This window comes from Halichoeres trimaculatus, unplaced genomic scaffold, assembly GCF_033239565.1.
Source record: "Halichoeres trimaculatus isolate MK-OKI-2021-1 unplaced genomic scaffold, fHalTri1.1 fHalTri1_scaffold_17, whole genome shotgun sequence".
Lineage (NCBI taxonomy): Eukaryota > Metazoa > Chordata > Actinopteri > Labriformes > Labridae > Halichoeres > Halichoeres trimaculatus.
In genome coordinates, this window is record NW_027437195.1 from 15,421,437 (window position 1) to 15,447,161 (window position 25,725).

The window sequence follows — 25,725 nt, forward strand, 5'->3', positions numbered from 1 at the left end:
CTCCACATCATTAATGTTGGAGTGTGAGTGTAGGTCCATCAGTTCTCACTCTGTTAGAAAATGTGATGTAAGCTGGTTAACTGTATGGGTGTTTATCAGTGAAGGCTATTGGTATTGAACAGAGTTGTTTGAAGGTTATGTTTCGGAGCAGTAATTGAAATGCAAAATAACATTAGGATCGATGGTTAGCTTTGTTTATTTATGAAATCAATATAGAAACCGTCGGTCACAGCAGCTGCTCTGATTCCCACTGACAGCTTCACCAAGTTTTCTCTGCACGGCCGGATGAGCCTCCACCCATTCCAGCTTTTAGGACGAGCTCTTTCATTTTCCTCGTCACATTTTGGAAGATGTGGAGAAAAAGTTTGTCTCTACCTCAGTAGAGTGTCATTAACAGTATTAACTTGAATACTAAAAACTGATGCTGCGCTCAAACTCACAGTAACTGTTAGAGTGAGAGTCCGACTGTCACTGCTCCCTGGTTTGTCCAGAGGAAAAAGATGTGACCGATAACACAGCCATTAACAGGGCAGTGCACAGACGGACAGACAGACAGACCTTGTTTCTCTGTGCTGAACAGAAATGATTATTAATGTAGTTGTTCCTCTCCAGACCAAAGTCACATCTGCACTGGTTATATCACAGAATGAAAAACAAATCCCTTCAATCTGTAACAATTTTTCCTCTTTGGTTGTTAGCTCCCTAATCCTGATCCAGAAATTAAAAGTAGAGATGTGATAGGAGGAAGATTTTTGCTGCTTGAGGCCTTTTGCAAGTTATTTAGTTTTGTTTACCCTGATGTTTTTTTATTTATAGTTTTAAAGCAGATAAAAATATTGTTCCCTTTTTGATTTTGATAAGGCCTGACTCTTCATATTTGATTGATTTTGAAAAAAAGAATGAGTTAAATGAAAAAGAATCATAATTTTTTAGGTCGAGGTTGGGGTTACACAGTTGGTTTGTCTGTGTGTGTGTGTGTGTGTGTGTGTGTGTGTGTGTGTGTGTGTGTGTGTGTGTGTGTGTGTGTGCCTGACTCCCCATTATACGACTCTGTGCTTCTGTGTGTATTTTCCTGTTAGCCACAGAGCATGTTCACATTAAAATGACCACCCCTGCAGCGCTGAGTAGAATCCAATAGTCACATTGAGTGGCTGGCTGTTGAACCTGCCACTCTGAGGGTCCCTCCCTCACGGTGCGTCCGGTGAGGCCAGACGTGCCGAACACTGAAATGTATGTTTAGATTGCCCCCTGAAGGAGACAAATTAATTCAGGAACTATCCCCAAAGTTTAATTATTCCTGAATGGTGTGGTGGTGGTGGACACTGGCGTATAAATCAGTTAGGCCCACCCGCCTTTTTATTACCAGCACTATTTATAGGGAATGTGTGGCAGCTGGTAGAGATGAGCCTGTAAAAAGCTAGAGGCGATTGCTATGACTGTGTCTGCTGCTGAGGCAGACTGTCATACAAATACTGATTTTTGTGCAGCTCTGGTTCATTTTGGTGCTACGGGTAACAGTTTGAATGAGGGAAATTGGGTGCAATTTTTGACATGATGATTATGTTGTAATAAGCATGTCATTTCAATTTTACCTTCCCTGGACGTGTGCAAACATTTACACATCTGATTGCTTTGAAATGATCCAAGACACCTGATAAACCTGACCTGCTAATTCTCCTTTTTCTATTTGTTTACGTGTGTTTATCTGTTTGTATCTGGCTCTTCTTATAAAGAGGACAAATTATGATGAAAGCTGGATGGGATCTTTGTTTTTAAGCAGGTAGAGTTCCCCCCTAAACAAGGACGGCCTATCAGAAGAAGATTAATGAAGTAATTTCATGCATGGCTCTATGCCTCTGTCCTCCTGTACGCACAGTCACTGTGTCTAAACCTGTGATTTACACTGGACTGTGTTAAATAGCCTTAACCCTTTACAATAATATTTCTCTCTGTTTGTCACACACACACACTCTCACACATACACCTTTCACATTTTCTCTCTAAGTTTGTGTCCCACAAATATCCAGATGGTGAACAGGATGCATGACTTTCCACCAGTTTAAAATTTTTGCACCTAATTTTCCATTATTCATGTTTTTTAATTCCTCCTCTTTATTTTACGTAAGGATCCCTGCTGAGAGTACATGAGAGGTATCCTGAGGTTATCTGCTGGCTTTCCACATAATTTATGGCTGTTAAACAAAACCAAGCCTTGAAACTGTTTTTTTATTACTTCTTCCTGAAGTGTAAGCCTGCACAGTTCAGCTCTTGAGATCTGACTCTGATTGTTCGGTTTATTCTTACGTTTCAGAGAAATTTCATTTAAAAAATCTGCAGTATTTATTTTTTTTATGCATCAGAGAATTAAAGTTAAAAAGTTGTGTCCATTCAGTAGTTTTTTTCTTTTTTTCAGATATTAAAGTGTTTGAAAGTTTAGAGTTCAGTGAGCTGTAACAAAAGAATCCAGCTCTGCCTCCATATCGTGCAGAGCGCTCTGTGATATGGTGCCAACGTATCAGTTGCATATCACACAACACCGGCTTAAGTCTGATGTCATCACCCTCACAAAGATTTACTGAGGCTAACTTAAGAGGATATTTTTTAATGTACAAAATCTTCAAACTTTTTCAAGAATGGCCTTGGCCAGTGGTAGAGTATAATTACTTTCTTTAATTATCATGATCCATTGTAAATTTATGTTGTTAAATTAAACCGTAGCCACTCTGTATAATGGGTGTAATGGAAACTAATCTTTTCTAATGAAATGGCAGAATTAGAAATTTGATCCCAAATGTCCTGCACAGCAGTCTAGACTTATCACTGCACTTCTCTTTTTCATACAGTATGATGAGCTGTCTAATTCTGCAGGGGGCTTCCCCGCTGGGTCCTCATATGATTGTTAACTCTTTGCTCCCCGTGATGAGAAGTTCAGAGACAGCTCTCCCACCCCCCTCCCACCCAGCAGCAGCAGCTCTATCATTAGCCGTTTGCTTCTCTCAACATCCTGAACTCAGCCTCTTAAAAGAACCAGATCTGCCCAGAGCGGCCCAGACAGTTTACGTCAGACAAACAGCAGCGCCTGTATCGCAAGAGGCCCTCTCCTTCCTGCCAGCAGCATCTCTGGAACAGGAAGGAGCACGGAGGGGGATCAATAGATGTGATCTGCTTCTTGGCCTGCGCTATCTTGTGGTGCTGCTGGAGCATGGGGCTCATGTTGTCGTAGTGGAGTGAGCTCATGGCTTTATAAAGACTACAGTGACATCGCTGTGGAGCAGCTAAATATAATCCTCTGCTGGAGACTGAAAAACTTAATTGCCCAGGCCACAGAGCAGCTAACCGAGCCCCCCTCCCTCCCCTGTGGTAACCCTGCACGAGCTCCAAGCCTACGGACTATTGATCCGGGGCCCTCGCTCTCCATCGGTACGATAAACACATATCTCTCTGCGTCCCCTCGCTGTCTTTCCCTCACGTATCGCTTACTCTCTCCTTCCCTCTTTTCCTGTTTTTCTGTCTCCTCGGCTTCCCCTTTTGTTTGCCTCCATAGATCTGCACATCATAAATCTCTGTCAGCTTCTCCTGAGTGTCTGGCATATCCCTTAATAAAGAGGCCCCTCCCTTCCTTTCAGGTCCACACCCCTCCCTCCCCTTTCTCCCCTTTCCCCTCTCTGTGCCAGAGCCGGACTAATGAATGAGAAACTCCAAAAATTAGGGGCCTCTCCCCTCATAGATTAGAACGGGTCCCTATGGAGAGCCGGGCTTGCCTCCAACCAAACCACAGCCGTTAACCAACCACCCCCCTCTCTGCCATATTTCCATCTTTCATATTCTGTCTCACACACACCCTGAGGCACAGACACATCCCCCTAGAGTGTGTTTGCCCCTTATTCCCCTGATGGTCTTTACCCTGGAACCAGTTAGACACTGGAGCATCCCCCAGGTTTCCACTAAGTGTTGTTTGCACTGCTAACTCAGTGTTAGAATGAGAAACATTTTTTCATTTTTCCCCACAAGCTCCCACTCTATTTGTTTACATTTTCCACTTTGAAAACACACACAGGGGCTGACACACATTTTTTTGGGCTGTGCTGAATTTCAGCACGGTGTTCGCCCTCCCAAAAGTGACCTGGTGGCTGTGTGTTGGAGCGGTAAGAGGTGGCAGTGGCCCCTGGAGGAGAGGTCAGCGTGGCAGCTGCCAGTGGGCTCAGGCTGTGGCGGGAAGGCTGAGCCGGGTGGAGAGGGGGTCTGTCAGGAGCTAATTGAGTTCGTCCTACCAGCGCCGACTCTGGAGCCAGTGGCTTATCAGGCCACATTGCCTGGGGCCCTCAAGACAGATCTGCTCCTACTGGGGCATCTGATATCACCATCACCCTGCCCGCTGATGTCAACCCCCTCCCCTCCACTTACCCGGTCCGATGAGGTTAGCAAATGATATAAAATCGTGTTTTTGGCATCTCGTGGCCTTGAGAATGAAAAGGACACCAGAAAATTTACTGTGTGTGCCTCTGATTCACACACATGAAGCAGCCGTGGTCACTCTGAGAACAGAGGAGCACACGTGTCTCCTCCTGAAGTGAGCAGGAAGCTCTCAGCAGGAATACTTACAAATTGGCTCATTTAGATCCTTAATGTACTGCCTCAGTAAAAAAGTGTCACCCAGCTTTCGCAGTTTTTGCTCGCAGGCTAGGAAAACAATAAGACACGAGAGAACAAGCGCTCCTCGGTCCTCGTCTTGGAAGTGGAGGAACGGCAAGTGTGAGACGAGCTGCCAGATCATTAGGCCAGCTAATCCTGGTCACAGCAGCACCAGTGGAATGATATTAGGGATCTGAAATGCTGTTAGGGGGGCCAGGTGGAATCAGATTAAAACCAAACTGCGCAGTGTGCGTTTGTGGGCCCATAACCCACCACTCAGCATGAATTTTGATCGGTACAAAGGGAACAAAAGGAGGAGGAACAGCGAGAGAAAAGGAGAGGGGGAGAGATACTGTATCTTAGACGAGCAGAGCTCCTTTGGGCAGCCAGGCAGCAGAATTTAAAAAGCTTTTACCTTGAGGAAGGAAGTAATACACAACTATAGATTTTACAGAATCAAGCTGACCCTTTCCTGTCCGCTCCGTCTGAGAGGCATACAAGCTAATTAGCACCTGCCCTGCATATTGAATTATTTATTACAACTATTGCTGCTGTCAGACTATTTAATGTTCGTAATTCATTTTACCATACAATGGTATTTATAGATTTAAATTGGACCTGTCCCATTAGATATTACTAATATTTATAGAAATATTTTAGGCTCTTTGATTAATGCGCCAGGTTCAAGTGGTTAGTATTCCCTCTGTATCATTAATCAATATATGCAGGCTTGTTAAAAACATAAGCATAGCAGTGGTGTAATGTGTCATAGCAGAATGAGTTAAGGGGGATTCTAGCCAGCACATTTATTATAAATGACCACATAGAGCTGGAGGGGAAACAGTTAAGACACTTATGCAATTATGCTAAGTGTCACCCTGAGGATGGCCTTTGAACCGGGGTTAAGCTTACTCTGAATTTGTGAAATAAAAGCTAAATGGAGCCATCTTGGGCTGCTGCGTTTTAATATATAGCCTTTAATAAGCCAAGTGCAGGTGCCCTATCGCACAGGTGCACATATCCATCTGAAACAGAGAGCATAAAGCAGATGAACACAGAGCCGTGGATTAATTTATGGGGATGCAATCTGCATTCATTACCAAGAGCAGCATGTTCTATTTTAGAAAGGCATGAAATGGATTCACTTTTTCAATTTCTGTCTGCAAGGGCGTTTATGAGCACAAGTGGATAATTTTTAAAACAGCAAATCTGTGTAATGGCCCCTGATCTCATCACAAGGAGTAATGTGCAGTTTTTGCTTTGTCTTGAAGAGGAGCAGAGCGGGAAGTGCAACATTTGTTGTGTATCAGTTTTTACACTGAAGGCTTAATATTGTGAGAAGATTCCAGAAGTGCTCGAGCACAAGGGCTGATTCCACAAGGTCAACTGTTTTAACAGGGGGCATTTTTTATTATTTATTTTAGCAGTTAACCTTTTTGTGAATTTCCAGAAGTGGTAGGCACCTGGAGCTCCGATGAATATACATGACAGCAGAGAGGGAAACCTGGGAATGAGATTTAATTTGACATGCTGACCCCCATCTCCACGGGCCCTGGAAGCCTGGGTGAGAAAATAAGGTTGACCCACTGACCCCTGGGCCTGAACCCCTCTGTCACCCACCCTCACAATTAAATCAGCCTCAGAGAGCAAGAGGCAGGCTGGCCAGCTGATAGGAGACAGAGAGAAGGCCTCTCGTTTCCTGTTTCCTCTGAGGCACCCTGAGGTGGACGGCCACCGTCCAATCAGGCAGAAAAAGGGAACATCCCCCTCTCCTCGTGCTGATGGTAAACTGACATGTCAAATATGTAAACATTAGCATTAGTTGGCAATATGCTAATAGAGCTAATGTGCTAAGGCACAACTTAGGCTGTCTAGCTGCCAATCAGAAGAAGCCCCTGTGTCTGAATTTGCATAAGCCATGCAAGGCTCAATTTTGTTAATGCAGGCAAGTGCAGATGACCTTTCACCCCTGGCGTAGTACCTAATGCAAAGGGGTGTGTGTGTATGTAAGGGTGTCACCTCGCCTTGACCCTAAGAGGTCAGGAAGTCTGCACTGCCTCCCCACCACATGGAGTTATCATTTCCTGCACCAGTCCACCCCTTCAGCTCTCTCCATTCACAGACAGACAAAAAACAACGTGTCCAACTTTTCCCTCTGTTGTTCTCACAGTGCAGTTTCAAGTTAAAGGTTACAGAGCGGAGACTGAAAAAGATTTACACGGGCTTCAGAGCACATTTTGTGGCCACAGCTCAAAGGCTGCACTTTAGTCAGCACACGTTACAGCATCATACTGCATGTACTCCAAAACACAGTTATTAGGCAGACAGTGAAAAAGTCAATATCTCGCCTTCGTTTTTCCTTTTGGTTGACTGCTGACTCAAGGAGACAAGCCAAGGTCCACTCTGCTTTCTAAACTATGGAGATGCTCCTGACTTGTGCTCTGTGTGTGTGTGTGTGTGTGTGTGTGTGTGTGTGTATGTGTGTGTGTGTGTGTGTGTGTGTACGCAAAGTAAAGTACTATTCCCTGCTGCCACAGTGTGTGAATGATGAAGCACTGAGGATCTTTCCTCTGGCTCACTGGTTTTAGGGAGGTCAGGGAACGACTGAAGAGACTAACAGCACAGACACCTGAAAAATGCAGATATGTGCTGTGTCTGATTGTGATTAAGTTAAATTTTACGATGCTGTAGGAGTTTTTGAAAGATACTCAAAGCCTCGTATTCAAAACATCTTTGTAATGTTCATTTTTGTTTGCACCAGAAGAACTGTGACTTTTTTCTGATCAAATCAAAAACTGTGAACTTTGAACAAACTGTTGAACTAAAGAAAGGGGTATTTTGACTCAACATTAACCCATTAATCTACGGTTTAAGCATTTATCTGTCTCCACTGTTTGATGTGACTCATTTTTAATCTCTGAAGACCTCAACTAATTATCCACCTTCCTCTCCCTTATCCCATCCCCCCTCACCCCAGGCTGCTAAATAGAATGGCCGCTGATGACCGGCACCTACCCTCCAGCTGTGGGTCCTACATCAAGACGGAGCCATCCAGTCCCTCCTCAGTCATCGACACGGTCAGCCACCACAGCCCCAGCGGCAACTCAGACGCCAGCGGCGGCTATGTCAGCACCATGAACAGCCACTCCAACGGTTTGGACTCTCCACCCATGTTCACCCCCAACGGGCTCGGAGCCGGCTCCTGCCGCAAGCGCTACGATGACTGCTCCAGCACTATCATGGAGGACTCGTCCATAAAGTGCGAATACATGTTGAACTCCCTCCCCAAGAGGCTGTGCCTGGTCTGTGGAGATATAGCCTCGGGGTATCACTATGGGGTGGCCTCTTGTGAGGCCTGCAAAGCCTTTTTTAAAAGGACAATACAAGGTATTTTTCCCCTCTCAGTACAAGATATTTCATCCCATGTTGCTGCATCACCAGACATAAAAACACCCCCCATACAAGGCACCTTTGGCCTCAAAACAACACTGAAACATACTCAGTCCAAGCGATTTACTATGTAAAAAAATCACTGGAGTGTGAGAGATGTTTTTTCTGTCTCCTGGGACCTGAAACCTCAGTGAGAAAATCTATTTTTGTTTTATTTGGATGTACGGTTCCTCACTACATTAGACTCCAAATAGAAAAAACTCACTCAGTGATTAAAAATGATGATTTATTTTAACATATTTGATTTTACCCACTGAAAAAAGGGAGGAAAAAAAGAGTATTTTGAGTTGGGATGGATCAATTCTGGAGGTATGATTAGATCATCTGTCATGGTTGCTGGTTTATGCTGGACATGACATCATCACTCAGGTCAGATTTGGTGGGAGGTGGGGGCTGTTTGTCCAGATGCCTCAGGGGGCTCAAAGAACATATTTTATTATTCCCGTCATGTGTGTTTTTGTGTGTATGTGTGTGTGGAGGGACTAGGGTGCGATTGGCTATCTGTGAGGCCTGATGTGTCACAGCTTCTCATTAGAGAGGCAATGAAAGCCCCCCCACTGTGAAACTGTGTGCTCTGCTCCAGATTAATCAGGAAGACGGAGATATCGTTGAGCCAGAAAAAAAAGTCTGCACAACAGGCGCAGCTGCTCAGGTTTAAGCCGTACCAGCTTAAGAGCAGAATACATGCAGTGGATAAATAGATTAAATATTGTAGGTAAACGGATGGGGCCGTGCTGAGATGGGCTGAGCATGAAAGCAGAAACTACATTTTCAGACGTAATGAGTCTGATTTCATTTAATCCATTCTTTTTTGTACATTTTCATCCACAAATGATTGCAGGCTGTATATGGAGAGCAGGCGGCCTGTCTGGATGAAAGGTGTTGATTTTGGACATTACAGCCCTATCAGCTTTAGACAGTCTATGTACCTTTTGCAGGCAAACAAAAGCATTAGGCCAAATCCTCCTGTTTACCCATGCTGCCATCAGCAATCCTGTCTATTGACAAAAGATGAACATTTTCTCTCAAGTAACATAACTGGGCTTTTGTCCCCTCACTAAAAGTACAATGACGGCAGTACAATGAAACAGAAAAGAGGCATCTGGGGAAGAAAGAGACGTCTTAAGTGGAGCAATGGCCCAAACAATTAAGAGAAAGGTACATGGAGAAAAAAAGGAAAGCTCCTCTTTTTTCTCCTCCTCACTCTGCATTGTCAATTTGAAATCCCTCTCTTTCTCTTCTTGGAGGGCTGCCTGTAATGGAGCTAATCTGCCGTCGTTTGTCCGAGCCACAGGAGTTTTGTCAATAACAATCAGCGTTTGGAAAGTGTAATTAAGGCCGAGGCTTTTCATTAGGAAGAAGGGAGGGGGCCGTCTCCAGGGACGGGCATGCCAATTAGAAACTCAGGCACGCGTCGCCGGGTAATTTCAGGGAAAGGAGGGGAAAAAAACCCAGGACTTCTTTAGATTGGAGAGGGACCCTGCTGCTCTTTCAGAGGAGAGGAGGAGAGGCTTAATGGCATAATAATCAGACAGGGGTCCCAGTCAGAGAAGGCAGGAGGATGCAGGGAGTTTTTGGGGGGTGGGTGGGTGAAAGCTTCCCAAATGATAAAAGAAACACATGCAGAATCGCTGGAGGAAAATGGAGGCGGTAAAAGGCAGGATGTAGAGCCCTTGAAAGAACGAGAGGGTGCTGTTGATGAGAACTGATTAATTAAAGGAATAACGAGGCAGTCAAGGGTGGAGTATGAGACGGCCCTCTCTAATGAGACGAAAACAAAGGAGCTGTCTTTTCCAGGCCTTTATCACATTGTTCTGTAGCACTCGGGGCAAACACCACGCTAAGTTAATGTTAACCATCCACATGACAGTTTCTTTATCACCTTGTGCTCTCCTTGTGTACTTTATGTAATAATTGTGAGACAGATGTTTTATTCAGTTTAGTTTTATTGAAAATATTTAGATGTGAAAATTTTGAGCAGTTCTTCTCTGAGAAACACATTACCTTTGTTCCACTCTGCCCTCTTCCTGCTGATGTCCTTTCCTTTTCAACAAAAGCAGAAGGAAATCCATCTTCTGTCACCTATTCATCCACTGAAAAGCCTCTTGAACCCTTACGTGGAGATAGTTACATTAGTCAAGGCTAGGCCCAAATTAACGTCAACCTGGATCTCCATCCATCCCAGAAGCACCCGGTTCTCAGTGCTGTCTAATCATCTCCCCTGGTCCTGCGCTTCACGTGCCCCACCAATCAAAAACATAAATCTCTTATTGAACCCTGTTTTCTTCCCATTTTGAACCCAAGTGTAAAATTGCTTGAAAACCAACTGAACTCAGTGGCCCTCTTTTATATGAAGTAATAGACCTTGACAGTAAGCCTGTAAAAGTCAGTTTAGATTTTGATGAGAAATACCTGCCATTTTACTGTAATTTACTTACAAGACCTGACTTTCCCCTCTGTGCCCTGGCATGGGTCCTGAAAAGCCATAAAATAGATTGAGACAGATACTTATCAAGAGAAGAAGGAGGGAAATCTTTTTCTTCTCCCTTCACTCTGTAATGTTATTGGTAACCATACCATAACCTCTCTGAAGATAGATAAACCAGAGCGTGGCCCTCGGGTTAAAGGATCTCCTGTCGGTATGCTGCATTTCACAAAGTGAAACTGGCCATACTATCAGTATATGAGCCGCCATGTCCAGGCTTCATCTTTAAATGACAAGGTTACTGTAAAACATTTCATCTTTGAATGTAGTGTTACAAGCTCTGATTTAATTCTGTTCAAATTGATACAGTGAGGGAGCACTACATGCAATGAAAAGAAAAAAAGTTGAGTATAAAGTTCCTTTAAAATAGGTCTTCGTGTTATGGAGAGGCATTTAAAAAAAAAAAAATTAGACAACTAAGGAGAAAGGAAAACACACTGTGCACATATGAAAGACAGAACTAGTAAACAAACACAAAAAATGATGGTTTATCTTACAAAGATAATACTAATCCTGATAAAAGTAAATGAAAAATCCAAACAAATATCTAAAGGAATCATACACTTTGTGGTTTGTGACAAATTTAGGAATTATCACAAGTTTTGTTTTGTCAACTGTCACTGTTATGCTATTTAAGGTCACTGTTTACCACTTGAGAGGTGTGAGCTGTGTTTTAAAGTGGGACTTAGTGAATGTGCACTGATAGTAAAATGCTCCCTCTTCTAAATATAAACCAAAAGTAGGCATAAGAAATGAGTTAATCCACCTCGCTCTGCACTGATCTCAGAGAAGCCCCCTCTGACAGAACATCAGACGCACAGAGAGCTCGACGGGACAGGTGGACGTTTGTTTTTGTTCCTGGAGTGTGTGATATCAAAGGGCTGAATCTATCTGTTAGCTATCAGGTGTGTTTCATACACGTGCACCTCTGAGGAAGTGGAGGGAGGAGCAGGGAGTAAAATACCCCGTAAACAAGGCTTCCTCAGGGACGCAGGGTCAACCGTGCAGGCAAACCTGCAACATAGCATGCAAATGAAACATGAGTTTGCCGCAGTGAGACGATAAAATGAAAAGAATAAAATGAGAAGTAAATATTTTTTAGATATGCAATCATACCCCCCTTTGCTGATTGGTTAGTGTATAATGAAAAGGCAAACCAAAAAGACCTCCGTGAATTGATTCCAGCACAGGGTGGCACTGATTGCCTTCTCCCAGCATATGGGAAATGGATAGGATTATTATGGTCTGGTTCTGCTAAGACAACAGAGAAAACAGAGAGAGGAAAGACAATCAGAGCTCATCAGCCGCTTCCCTCACACCTTTATTTACCCCAATCCCAAAGAGATGAGGAGAATTAGCATAATGATTTCTTACCCAGATATAAGGAGGAATTTCTAATTATTTATAACATCTTGGGACCCTCCACTTGATCTGTCCAATAATGTTAACATAATTGCATAAGTTGTCAAAGGATGTTGGAGGGCTAGTGAAGGAACGCCGGTGGAATATTACACAGCTTTCTGTCTCTGTACAGAAATATGGAGCGAGGGTCAGAGCTGAGGAGCAGATAGAGGATGCTGGGATGCAATCCTAATGTGCTGCTGTCTGTCAGTTTACACAATGCATGATATCAGAAAAAGGCTTTGTCTATAAAAACAGTATTTATGTGTTTAGCCTCAACATACAGAGGGTCTGATATGTACATGTTCTTCAATGGATAAGAAAAAATGTCAACACTTTTATAAAGATTAAATTACATTTTATATTGCCCAACAATGACATAATCCCAAAGCTTAAGAAATAGTTAAGAAAATAGCAATGTCAAAGGCTTTAAAGCTGAAGGCCCATTGAAAATGAGGATAATTCAGATTCCTGGGTTGAAGCAGCCATTATCCTGAAACCCTTTATTGAAAGCTCTGAATACAGTAAACTGTAGGGAATCAGACAGGAGCGAGGAGCTGCCTCACATGTCTCCCTTTTCTGTTGCTAATGCTAGAGCAGAGCACAACCAGCTCTTTTATTGTGCAGCAATGAAACTCTATTTCATTGCTCTGTCCTGGAATCAGACGCTGCAGCTGAATAATGCATAAAGCTTTTTGCCTGTACTCTATGTAAATAGTCAACAATGGCAACAGTGGTAACAACAGGTTTGGGTCTGCAGGAGTATTATGTAAAGTGGTCGGGGGCAGCGTGTCTGGCTCTCCAGCCTGCTATTGAGGCAGTTTCAGGCCCCTCTGGGCGCAGGGGGACACGGCCTGCGCCCGGGGCCCGGAGGGGACATGCACAGAATTAATGAGGCCAATTTAGTGTTGGACCAGGATGGCGTCTACTGATGGGTCCTGAAGGACTTTAGTAGCTGCACCAGCACCACCCCCACCCCTGTTCTTTAACTCTTACACTAGTTTCTCCTCCTGCTGCGGCCTCAGCGCTGTCATGTCCTGTACTCGCTGGAGAACACCTGAGCTGAATGGGTTCTGTGGAAACCTAAGTGATAAACAAGTGGTCGGCAAAAGATGATTTATTATTTACCATTTGATTGAACAGAGAGCACACACTGATGGTGATTACACCAGCAGCTGAAGCTCCAAATGTACCTTTTCATGGTGGTGGTGCCAATTTAATGCCTCCTCCTCATACTTCACTAAGTATTTGAGTTTTCCTCACAAAATAAAAGTATTACAGGACAATTAATGGGGCTAAACCCTCTCTTCTTCTTCCTCTTCCTCTTCCTCTTCTCAGGTAACATAGAGTACAGCTGTCCTGCCACAAATGAGTGTGAGATCACAAAACGGAGACGCAAATCATGTCAGGCTTGTCGCTTCATGAAATGCCTCAAAGTGGGGATGCTCAAAGAAGGTAAGAAGAGTAAGAACATTTTTATTATTTCTGCACCCACAGATACACACACTGAAGGTTAATTTTCAACACTTCTTCAAATAAAGACACAACACTTCCTTTAAGCTGCCAGCTATACATACAGACTACAAACAGTAGTGTCATGATAGGCGTTTTAACTGCTCAGCAATGAGTCCCATGTTTTCTTTTTTCCCTGCTAGTCCAGAATAAGACGTACAAACAACTGGCCAGCCTTGACACAAGTTCCCAGCCCCCTGCCCTCCCTCCAACCCACACAGCAGTAAATAATGTGCAGCAAAGCTGGGGACAGAAATATGCTGAATAGGTTGATCCTGCCGTCTGAGTAATAGAAATGTAACAGTATTCCTGCTGGAAAGGCTCAGACCGGGTCCCTGAGCACACACTCGGCTCGCTCCCTGCTCTCCCCGGCATATTGATCCACTAAATGTTTTCCGAACATCTCGGCTCTCTTCTTGTGGATGTTTTTTTAAAGTCACGCCAGCAGGGAATTCATTGACAATTAAACATGCTTCCGATGGATTTGTCTGGCTGCCCCCATCACCCCCCTGCTGCCAGGGACCGAGCCCCCTGAGACCATGAGGCCTGGCTCCTCTTCCGGGGAAGACTCCTATCGGTTCTCCCTTTCCTCGCTGCATTCTCCACTGCCTCCCTCCCTCTGTCACTTGTTGGTTGCTCCAGAAAGGCCAGACAAATGAATAATGAAAGATATGTGGCTGGGGGTGAAGTGGCGGTGTAATATTTATTCAAGCCTCCTCTGGGAGTAGCTCAGTGACTCTGTAAGGAAACATGTTTTCCTCAAGTGCTGATGAGTATGGGTCAGGTAGCACTTATGTTGTGAAAAGAATTATTGTCCCTCATGGTTAATACAATGATATAAACGCCCTCTGAAATTCTGTAATAATTCCACTTTGAAGTTCTCTGTCAAACTCTGCAGTACATACCCCCTGCTCTTATTCCTCCCACTATTCATGGGAGATCAGGATTTATAGATGCATATATATCCAGTACGTCCAGTCGCCACCTGAAGCCAGTCCCAGCTCGTATGGATCTCTGCTCAGTAACAGAATCCTCTGGACTGCATGCGGCCAGATAAAGCTGGAGTGCCAGAAAGACGGAGTAATCGCATTACTATCTGATGAAAAATTTATGCCAATATATCATCTTGGAGAATAAGAGACTACAAAAATATGTAGCCGTGGCTATAAATGAATGACCAGTGTCAGGTCAGAGTAAAAAGAGTGTAAAACTCAAATATGCAGAGCCTGAGGTTCTAATGCACACTTCTGTGTATTCAGCACATTCACAGAATAAAAATGACCCTCCTCTTTCACAAAGCAGCTGCTATCATCACCACATTGACACTGTGGTCACAGACTTATTCAAGTCTTGTGCAGGTGTTGTTATAGAGTCCTCTAAAACAAATGAATTCTGTCAGAAGTAAAATTTGTCATCATTTTTATTCAACTCGTAAGAACAACAGAAAAGTGAATTTTGCGTTAGGTGTACATCAAAGCCCAGGACTTTTACGTGTCACCAAGACAAAGTGGAAAAGACAGACACGTGGTTTGAGCTCTGTGAAGCCGGCGGCTCAACGCCACGCTCGGGTCCTGAGAAAAGAGATGGCCACCGCTCATGTGACTGAGGTTGCCTCTTACTTTCATTACTGCAAAAAGGTCACATTGTGTCTCAATGGAAAATTGCCTAATTATAACTTAACAGCTCCTACAAAGTGCAGCACTGCCCCCCAATGAGACAGAATATTAATAACAAAAGTATAATAATAATAATAATAATAAAATTTATAATAATGTTTTATTTTTGTTTGTTAATTTTTATTTTTTTAATTCTGCTACATTCAAACTAATATTAATTTTTCAGAGTGGTATGAAGTGTGAGGTAAATGCTTTTCTGAGATCAGCAGTCTGATGACAGGAGGCCAGCTCAAACCCCGTGTCGAGTCGCTGTACTTTCCCTCGACTGTATAAAGGAGGAAGTGATCAATAGAAGAATCAAATGTCAGGGGCAACAGGTTTTTCCTCTGATCAATGGAAACGGATCAGAGCTTAGAGCAGGAGAGAAGACAAGATACTTTTGAGAGATTACATTGACTTTATTCAGTGGCAGTTGCTCCTTGCACACACTTCCTGTCTCCCTCGCTGGCTGACATACAGATCCCACAACACACACACACACACACTGGTGCAGAGAAACACCCTGTATCTGTGAAGTCACAGTTAAAGCTGCATCTTCACAGCATTAGCAAAAGAACATGTCTTTGTGTTCCACTTTCCTCTCTGTGTGTCAGGCTGGAAAGTATCCTCTCTTCCTGTGTGAGAGCCGTGAGTCACTCAGGAGCATTTACAGAACAAAGGAGCAAAGCGTGTCTGCTCTGATATACTATACACCTCTCATTGTTCGGCTGACTGGCATGCAGAGAACACAGCCACATCCCACAATAGCCCCGTCACAGCCACATACACAACATACAGGACATACACACGGATAACTCTCACATGTAAAGGCCCTGAAATACTACACATGCAAATGTTCACGTGTGTTGCAGGCCGTCTGTACGAGTGAAACAAAGACACTGTGCTTTGTACACGTTAAACAGCTTTTCAGACAAGAAGATTTTTGAGATTCAAACATCGCTTAAAGTGTAAATAATCTTAAGTGTAGTTTGAGTAACAATTTGTCTTTTCAATTAGCAGTGCAGGCGGTGATGTCAGCTCACAGGGGATATTGTAGCTAACCTGTAAATGGAGTATGTGAAGGGGGTGTCAGTATGGCAGCCCCTGGGGTCAGCAGGAGGGGAGGGAGCAATGCATGAGAATTTTTCCGCTACCCTCGCTCATCACCACTCGTGATTAAAAATGCTGCAACACACTTACAAGTATGCAAAGCTGGCAACAGAGGCCCTTTGAAATAGTGCTGACGGCAGTTTAGCGGGCGGCTTCCTTGAAAGGCAAGGTTCACCATGCCTTGCCATGTGGCCTTCTGATTTTCCCAGCTAAAATAGGGTCCGCCTAAGCCCCCCTTGGCATTGCCAACCATCCCAGACATCCTGACACTTTCCCCAGGGAGAGACACCCAGAACAGGTGAGGGACTCAAAATAAGGGCCCCTTCCACGGCCGGCCACACAAAGTGAGTGAAGACAGGCCCTTTTGTAGGAGGGTGCTTGGAAGGGGATTATTATTGTTTTTGGAGAGAAAGAGGAGCCCTAGGTCAGCTGGCCCCAGCCCCCACCCTGAGGCCTGTGCTAATCCGTGCACAAATGCCAGCCGCCTTGGCCCAAAGCCCTCTCTGCCTGCACCCTGCTTTGAAGAGATGATACCCGAGCTCACCCACTGCTCCCCTCGCCGCTCTGTGTAGTGGGCCATAAAACAGTGAGGTGTTCAGCTCTATTTGCACATTAAAAACACGTCTACTGTTTACTTTGGAGGGACTCCCTGAAGCTATGGGCGACACGTGAACCTCAGAAAGATCTGCAAAAAGTCCAGATCATAGAGCCTGACAGAATGAATGAGTGAGTCAGTGCAGAACACGTAAATCGCTCTCCCTTCCTCTCGGCCTGTTTCGGGCCCTGTTGGACAGTAAAATGAGACAGGTTAGTGCCAAGCTTTAATTCCTGTCAGCATCTGTTAATTATGGCCAGGACTGCTCTAATTAAAAGAGGCACCCATCTACCTTCGTCGCTGGCTTTACACCGCCTCACACTGCCACATGACTCAACCAGCAGAGAGGTTCACTGAAAGCAGAGGCGCAGCCACCTGGCAGAGTCCGAGCTCAGCGCCAGCGCCGGAAGAAACCGTAGAAAGGGATGACATCACATTTGACAATGAGAGGAATTTTCCACCCTGACAGTAGTAACAGCAACATCTTAGCTGAATTGGAAAGTTTCTAAGCACCTAAGCCCGAGCAGCAAGTGGAAGATGTTTACAGACTTGTCTCACGATGCCTTCTCAGAAGAGGATCATCTTTACTTGTTACAGTCAGAGCTGAAATTGTCATGGTGTATGTAAAGTAGAGGTAGTAGTTGCCATCAGATGATTCCCTTTGCTTGCTGGGAAGGATGAGGCTCTGTTGGGAATTGGGGGTAATTGGGTTAGTGGGTTGTCAGTGTCAGGAAATTGAAAGACAATCCTAATCAGATTTGAGTTTCTTGGGAATCAAATCATTTATATTAGTAGAAAAAAAACTCTTTTCTTTAGATACATTCTGAAACAGTTTGATAGATATTCGCTGTATGCAGTGAGAGTGAGGGAAAGCAGCCTTAGCTCTGTCAGACAAGTGTTAAAAATCAAGAAAATATTTTGCATAAACCCACAGCTGAATCCCTCTTTGCTAAATGAAGGCCACCGCTCCTTTCTTACATCATCTGATTTTGCTTCTCATCCCCGTTCCCCAAGCGACCTCAAATCACGTTGCATGGGACACATCCAAACTCATCCCCTCCAAGAGCACTCGCTGATGGGCAAATTGTATTAGGCTCATTTGCAGTGGCCACACAATGCCCAGGTTTGACACCGTCCTCCCTGTTATAAAGTGATGAAATCATCAAGGAAGTGCTCTGGCTGCGGGTGTTTTGTTCGCCCAGAGGACGCGGGCGGCTGACAAATTAACTCCTCCTCCACCGCACGCATTTCATTGAGCCTTTTCTCATCCACCCTTTAGTATTAAATTTGTTTGGAGGGGTTACATTATGCATACAAAGTAAATTGAAGGGATTCTCCCTCTTGACAGGATTAAGATATCAGGGATATTTAGTCTGTAAAGGTAGCAGCGGGGATGGGTGATAGAAATGTTTGCATACAATCACATTAAACAACCAAATACCTGCCCGGTGGTATCAAATAAATAGAAACAGTGTAGATGAAATATTTTAACTATGTTGAAAATTAATAGAAAAGAATAGACACCCAAATGGAAACATCCTTATCAAATAATGAGATAATAAATAACTTATGTTATGATGAGGCTGGCTTGACATTTACAGTATCAGCGTGCAACCTGGCCCTCTAGCTGTGGCCGGGGTTGATAAGGCCTCGCTGCTACTCCTGTGAAAGAGGGGTGAAATAAGGGTCTTTTATGGGAAAGCAATACCTAGTTATCTATCTGCAGCGTGACAGCACAGGGTTTGTTCAGTGTGTGTGGGACTCTGTCTTTGCTTGTATGCTGGTTAAGTTTCTTTTTCCGGACGGTGAAGACCACACACCTGAGCTCACACACACACACACAGGCGAAGAGGCATGTAGCTGGCAGCTAATTAGTATGCAGTCTGCCTCACCCCAAAAGCTAAATAATTAGAGGGCCAGTCTGTGAGATCATTGACCCTGCGTTAAATATTCATATGTTTAGACCTGCTCTGGGCTCAGCTGTGTCACAGTAGACCAGCCAGGCATGGACCACATATGGGAAGGCAGCCGTGCCGCTGACACATCCACACACACACCAAGACACACACTTATGCCACAGTGCCGTCTTTAACAATGCATACACACAGAATAGAAATCAGTAAACACTCTTTTACTTTCACATATGAACTCACACATAAATGTTCTGTTGTGTTGTTACAGATGGAGGATTTTTATGTCTGCTTTTTACACTGCAAAAAACTGAAATCTTATCAAGTGTTTTTGTCTAGTTTTAAGTAAAAATTGTCTTGTTCTCCTCGATATGAGCCACATTCAACTTATCAATCCAGAAAAATGTCTTGTTTCAAGTTATCAGAGTACAAAAATAAGGTTTGAATCGCTTGTAACCAGTAAAAAAAAATCTGCCAATGGAACAAGTAAAAATTGCTTGAAAATTTCCTTGAGACTAGAATAATCTCTTAATACAAGTAACTTTTCTCTTGTTCCATTGGCAGATTTTTTTTACTGGTTACAAGAAATTCAGACCTCATTTTTGTCTTTAAATAACTTGAAACGACATTTTTCTGAACTGATGAGGTGAATGTGGCTCATATTGAGTCTTAAAAGGGATTTTCTACTGAAAACAAGACAAAAACGCTAGATAAGATTTCAGTTTTTGCAGTGTAGTATTTGATGCACTTTTCTTATGAGTAAATTATTTATGTGTTTAATAATTCCTTATCATTTAATCTATAAATAATCTTCATATTGTGTCCATCCTGTCATTTCTAAACCCAGGTGTTCGTCTGGACCGCGTGCGAGGAGGCAGACAGAAGTACAAGCGGAGGTTGGATGCAGAAAACAACCCATACCTGGGCTTGACGCTCCCCCCTCCCACCAAAAAACCTCGTGAGTACTGCCCAAACACTAACCCCTTGTCTCCTTCAGCCGCTGCTCCTCCTCTGCCAGAACAGCACAGAAGAAAAACTCAGGCGACGCTTAAGGCCATGTTCCCCCTGATCTCCTCCCTGTTTGGACAGTTAGGAGTACACAGGGCAGAAATGTAGGCCAGGTTTAGTTCCAGTCACTGCAGAATTATGGGAAGTCTATGAGCAGATGACCGATATAAAACACCAGAGTGCTTGAGGACACTTTCACACATATATTTTTTCCCACTCGCATGTATTCTGTAGGGATAAGAGCTTTCACTGCCACCTATTCGCTCATACAAATTCAGCCCCATCCATTAGTTTGCCTTAGAGGAGAGGGAGGAAAGAGAAAAGAGCAATCACTATTTCACCAATAGATATTTCACTGTGATGCCTTTTTGGAGCTCTGTGTTGATACAACCCTTGACTTTTGCTTTGCTTTGACTCTTGGTTCTCCTTCCTCCTCTTTCCACAGTCACAAAGATCGTGTCTCACCTGTTGGTGGCAGAGCCTGAGAAGATCTACGCCATGCCTGACCCCACCATGCCGGAGAGCGACATCAAGGCTCTGACCACGCTGTGCGACCTGGCTGACCGCGAGCTGGTGGTCATCATCGGCTGGGCCAAACACATCCCAGGTAACAAACAAATCATGATGCTTCTTTTTGCCCTTTGTTGTCTCAGACAAACCTGGAAGCACTTTTCACGTTTTTGTTTTTCACACTCCTCTTCTGCCCCTTCCACACTCTGTATCAATAAACATTCAGGCTCACAAATGTGGAGGTAATTAATGACAGCAGCTCATACAGCCCCGGGGTGTGTGAAGGACTGAGGGGAGGGGTGGTGCAGGATGGACATAGCTGTGCAAGACACAAATCAATAGAGTGCATCTAAAACCCCTGCACCGAATAGAAAGAGGGACAGTGCCAATGTGTGTTGTAATCACCAGGGAGATTCAGGACAAAGTTGGGGATCTGCCCAATCAAACAACACATCATATCACTCACACACACATATGCACACATGAACGCACAGAAGCACAAGCACACACACATTGAATTATTGATGGGCATAATCATGTTTCTTCCCTGCCCCATAGGCATTCTGATAGACGAGGTGTTAGGTTATAAGAGGCTGTTGAATTAAGGATACAGCGCCCCACGTCAGCAGAGATTTTGCTTCCTTCGAGAGTTTTCCTCTGATTTTGACAGAGAACACATTGTTTAGCTGCTTGTTTTTGTGCAACGGAGGCAGATTCTCCTTGATCTTGAGCTTGACCCCATAACTCTATAACATCACAGAGCTGTAGGGACGGAGGGGTAACAAACTAAATGAATGTGTCCCTTAGCGGCACCCCCATAACCCCGTCTTCTCATCAGCATAACTCGGATAGGCACAGAGCTGTCAGCGTGCCGGAGATGTGCGGCATCACTGCAGCACAAACACACACTGTCTCTCTCTCTCTCTCACACACACACACACACACATATTCCGAAGTGTGTGTATGCTCCGGAGTCATATCATTTATTTCAGATAACAAATGTCGTTCTCAACTTGTAGATGAAGTGGGTCCATTTATTTTTAGTGAAGTGAAATGGACTCCAGCTGACCTCCCTCATGCAGATGCATTTGGTTCTGAAAAGGTATTAGAGTACTTCTCAGAAGGAGGGTATTAATCAGGTACAGATCTGATAGTAAGAAGATTAGAGATGGATATGCCTCGGCCCCTGGCCTCAGCCTCGGCACACTTATGCACCTAAACAGTTTGGATCAGTCCCTGCAGGCCGTGCATGGTCAGCAGCCTGAGAGTTTAACAGGGAGCTTAGTCTGGACTGGATCACTACTGACTCCATAACACACTCCCTGTGCTGTTACCCAAAAATTACAACTGCATCATAGTTAATAAAAAAAGAAAAGTAATAATAATAAATCAAAATAATTTAAAAGAATAAAGCAAATTACTACATTTCTGTCCAGATGCAAATACAGTAGAAGTGATATGTAGGAAATATTCACAGGTCATCTAAGACGATCCATTTACCAAAAGCAGGAGTAGAACCCAAAAAACAAAAACACACTTTTGTAAAGGATTAAGACTTTCTTTGTCTTTTTCTTTTCAAGTCCACTTTTAGAAACAATATTCAGTTTACACAAAAGGTTTATCGGTTTAGTAATCTTCAAGTACATCATCATTCTAATGTGTCTGTACACGTTAATTGGATTGTGTTTGTCATAGTGTTGAAACACAGTTAATCAGATTACACTAACACACGTATTGTACAGTGGACACATACATAACATTAACAGGATATGCTCACAGCTGTGTTGATAATGACAATTTAACCATAACCCCTTTTTCTAACATTGAGTGAATACCTGGATCTACATGAACGGGACACAAAGAGTTAAGTATGTTATTGTCTGTACCTGTTCTTTGTTTTAAGTATTTTTTCTTTTCTAAAATCACACACACTCCTCTTAGATTTCAAAGACAGTTTGACAGGATAAAGACTTTTGCTTCAGCTGCTTGGTCTGTGCCTGTCCCTGTGGTGGTGTCTGTATTAGGACAGTCAGTGTCCTCTGGCCATGAAATGGCTGCATAATTGAGTTGTACATGGCTGAACCTGATCAGAGACGGTTCACTGGTTGAGCGAGACTCCGTGCACTAACACTCCATGCAACGACAGTACCCCAGGGCAGCCTTGCATGCTGGGTTCCTACAATATTTCTCCTTCCCTGCGCTCCGGGACAAGACAGGAACAGGGAGGAGAAAACTGCTGATTACATTCTGATAGATTTTTGCAGCCTTAGGCAATGGAATTAAGAAGATTAACAGTTCATTATGAAGTAGACCACATTGATTAGGCCATTGACAGATGGGCCAATAACTGAAGTCCAAATGTAACAATTTAAATGTCACGAAAATTGGCACTTACCTCCTCCAAATTGATTTTTAATTTTGCCTATTCTCAGCTAACATTTGAAATCACGTTTGAAAAGTGGCATAATGTGGAGGAGAGTGGCCCTATTGAGTTTTAATTGGAGGGCGACTGGAGGATATCAAAGTCCTATCATTAGTGTGAATGGTATCTTTGTCTTACTGGGTCCAATGTCGACTTTGTCATCCCGGCTCTGTTCAGCAGAACAAGGAAGGTCAGTTTGTACAGATGAAGTACTTCTTGGGTTTTAAAGTTTTCTCTCCACATTTTCAGGTAATATACGAACATGATAAATCAATCGTCTCAGGTGCACTTATTACTGAAGTTTAATGAGCGAGATATTGAAGGCTGGTGTCACGTATCGGGAGCCTATCCGCAGCTCTGTCATTCCCACAGACTGCTGCCCTGCCCTCGTTCTCAGTCTGCCTTTGATTAATTGATAATCACTGCGGAGCTTTTGGACACTAGTGTCACAGCTCCAAATAGCCCTGTGAAGCAGAGTGTAGCACGGCTGTTGCCTGAGGGGGGTTAGGGTCATTAGGAGCCGCGTTAGGGGGATGCTGACAGATGGCTTGTTGCTCCTAAGGTGCTAACAACCTTTGACACACATAGCAGTCCACTGTCCACCCCTCTGGCCCCCGTCCATTCCCATAAAGCTACATTTCACTCTGTCCAGGAGGTTTAGGGAGGAATCCGGTATAGTGACAGCTTCAGTACATGAGGACCTGTTTACCAACTTGACATTGCTGCCTTCTGAGGAGCGTCAGGATGGCAGCACGACCCCTGTGGCCTTCTGCTGCTCTACATCCCTTCCCACCTGCGATGGGAATGCCATGTGCTCATATGTAAAAGTTGCTATGCATGGTCCTTATACAGGAGGTCCTCGTTGTTTGGTGTTTGTCAGCTCTCGTCCCAGCTTCCCAGGCGCGAGTGTTTTCAGCTGGGAATTCTCTGAAGGCTAAAGGGCCAAACAAACATCGACTCTCTGCTGCTGTTGCTCTGCTTCCAAGCAATAAAACATATTCTTGCTCTAACATGTTTCCCCCAGAATGTAAAATATTCAAACAGTATTTGGAATTTTAAACCAACATTTTACTGTTTTTTTTAAAGGAATCACTTCACCTATTTATCCCATCATTTAATATAAAATTAATCTCAGATTAATCTAATGAAATAATCTTGTTTGTATTGTTCTCTTCGTGACTGGCGTTTTGGGAATATTCATCAACTGCGCTTTATTGGATTCCAGCTCATCAGCTCCACAGTTGACAGACAAGCGCCTGGCGTGTTAGTCGTTAGCATTGAGGCAACAATGTTAAGAAGAGATCGCGCCTCTTGTATGTTGTCGTGTTTGTGTCAGCTCAACCCTCCAACATAATCACCTACCCACCCACCCATCAGCCCACCCTCCTCCGGCCCCCTTCGGGCTCCTGTTTTCTCTTTGCCATTAAATTGTGAAATCTACTTACTGTGTTGCCAGGCTGATCCCACTCAAGCTGCGTAATCTCCTTGTAATAGAGTGTGAATACTGCCCGGCAATAAATCAGCACCTCATCAGTGCACTTTATTAAATATAGACACCAACAGACAGCTCTTAGTATATTCAATTTACCCTCTGACGTAGGCTTCAACACACAAGATAAAGATAGATTGAGCAATCAGGTGGATGCTGAGGCCTGAACCCCAGCAGGAGAGCGGGAGAAAGGCGGAAAAACCGTGGAGAGATTGAGATGGGGGCGTTTTTGGAGGCAGGCAGGCAGGAAGGAGTATGCAGGGCCAGGAAAAGGACATCTGCCAGGCAGGGTGGGGGGAGGGCTTTGTTTGGTTACGGTGACTCAAGAGCAGGTACATTCAGTCGAACAATTAGACACGAGCATTGTTCACAATCTCCTGAGTGATTCCTCATCAAAATCCTCAGTGTAAAGCTGCATCACGTGTGTCAAATTTCGTCTTTTTTAACAAAATGCTCTGCAGGAGAATGAAAATGCTGATATGCCTTTAAGTGCTCTTCAGCAGAGGCCATCCCTCATTAAGTAATGTTGCTCGATGGCAGCGGAGATAAATTATGTGTAATTATGGCCGTGATTAAAGCCTGATTCGTCCTGGTCTGTGGGGCTAAACAGATATATGTACCGTCAGTATTGTGCAGAGGGACCCCTGGGACGGCTAAAGACTCCTGTGTCAGGTCAGGGGGTCATAGGGGGCAGATTAAGACAAGGGGATTACTGTATTTAACGTTCTTCAACCCCATAACGTTCACAGGCTACTGGTCAAATCACCCATTCCCCAGCTACTTACAATGGAATAATGGACTGGCTATCATGTTGAAAGAAGGCAGATAACCTGCCCGCCTGAAAGTCAGGGCTGGAGCCTGGTACAAAAAAAAAGAGGATTAATTTTCAGTCATCAACCTCTTTTTTAACACATCAAGTTGGTTTGTATTGACTTGATTTTTTTCAGAATGAAAACAGCATCAAACCAGCGTCCAGGCAGAGCTCACAGCAGACTGACCTGTTCGTGCTCAACACGGGTCAAATTATTTATGTTGAGCGGAGCAATTTATTACCAAGCGGCTATTGATTGGTTCTCCTGACGCTGTCATGTAAATTCAAGAAGAATCATGGCTGAATGCTGCACACACAAACAGATCCACACACACTCACACACACTCAGAGTTTTGGAGCTGCTAGAAATGCCCTTCATCCCTGCGTCTGCGCCACATCTCAATCAGAGGAATCTATTCAAATCAGTGGTGTCTACATTTTCCTCTTGTCCTCTTTCTTTAAGTCTAAAGCTTTGATATAGAATAAGCTTATGGCAGCACCATCATTCAGCTCAGTCTAAGGTTAGGAAGAAAAAGACGCATGGAAGCCCTGGGGTCCTGTTAGGGGCAGTTTTACTCCAACCGGAGCCCAGAGAGCACTTGACTTGGCTGAGGTGAGATTGCCGCTGGGCAGAAGTCTTCGGGGCCTGCTTGTCCTTCTGATAGCCAGCCGTGATAGATCAGCTGCTGTCCAGCCAGAATTACTCTCCTTCCTCCTTCTATCTCCCTCTTCCTC

The 25,725-nt window shown here is 44.1% G+C and overlaps 1 protein-coding gene across 7 annotated transcripts in view; it reads left to right on the top strand.

Annotated features, from left to right (window-relative positions):
• The window catches only part of esrrb (estrogen-related receptor beta), a 48,250-nt gene that overhangs the window by 13,356 nt on the left and 9,169 nt on the right, over positions 1-25,725 (top strand). For 5 of the 7 annotated variants that reach the window (XM_074692659.1, XM_074692658.1, XM_074692657.1 and 2 more), the window contains 4 exons: positions 7,610-8,019; positions 13,307-13,432; positions 19,598-19,708; positions 20,204-20,365. In XM_074692659.1, coding sequence (XP_074548760.1) covers positions 7,623-8,019; positions 13,307-13,432; positions 19,598-19,708; positions 20,204-20,365 — 796 coding nt within the window. In that variant the 5' untranslated portion in view covers positions 7,610-7,622. The remainder of the gene's footprint in view (positions 1-7,609; positions 8,020-13,306; positions 13,433-19,597; positions 19,709-20,203; positions 20,366-25,725) is intronic. The other 2 variants (XM_074692653.1, XM_074692656.1) reach the window with 1 other exon arrangement.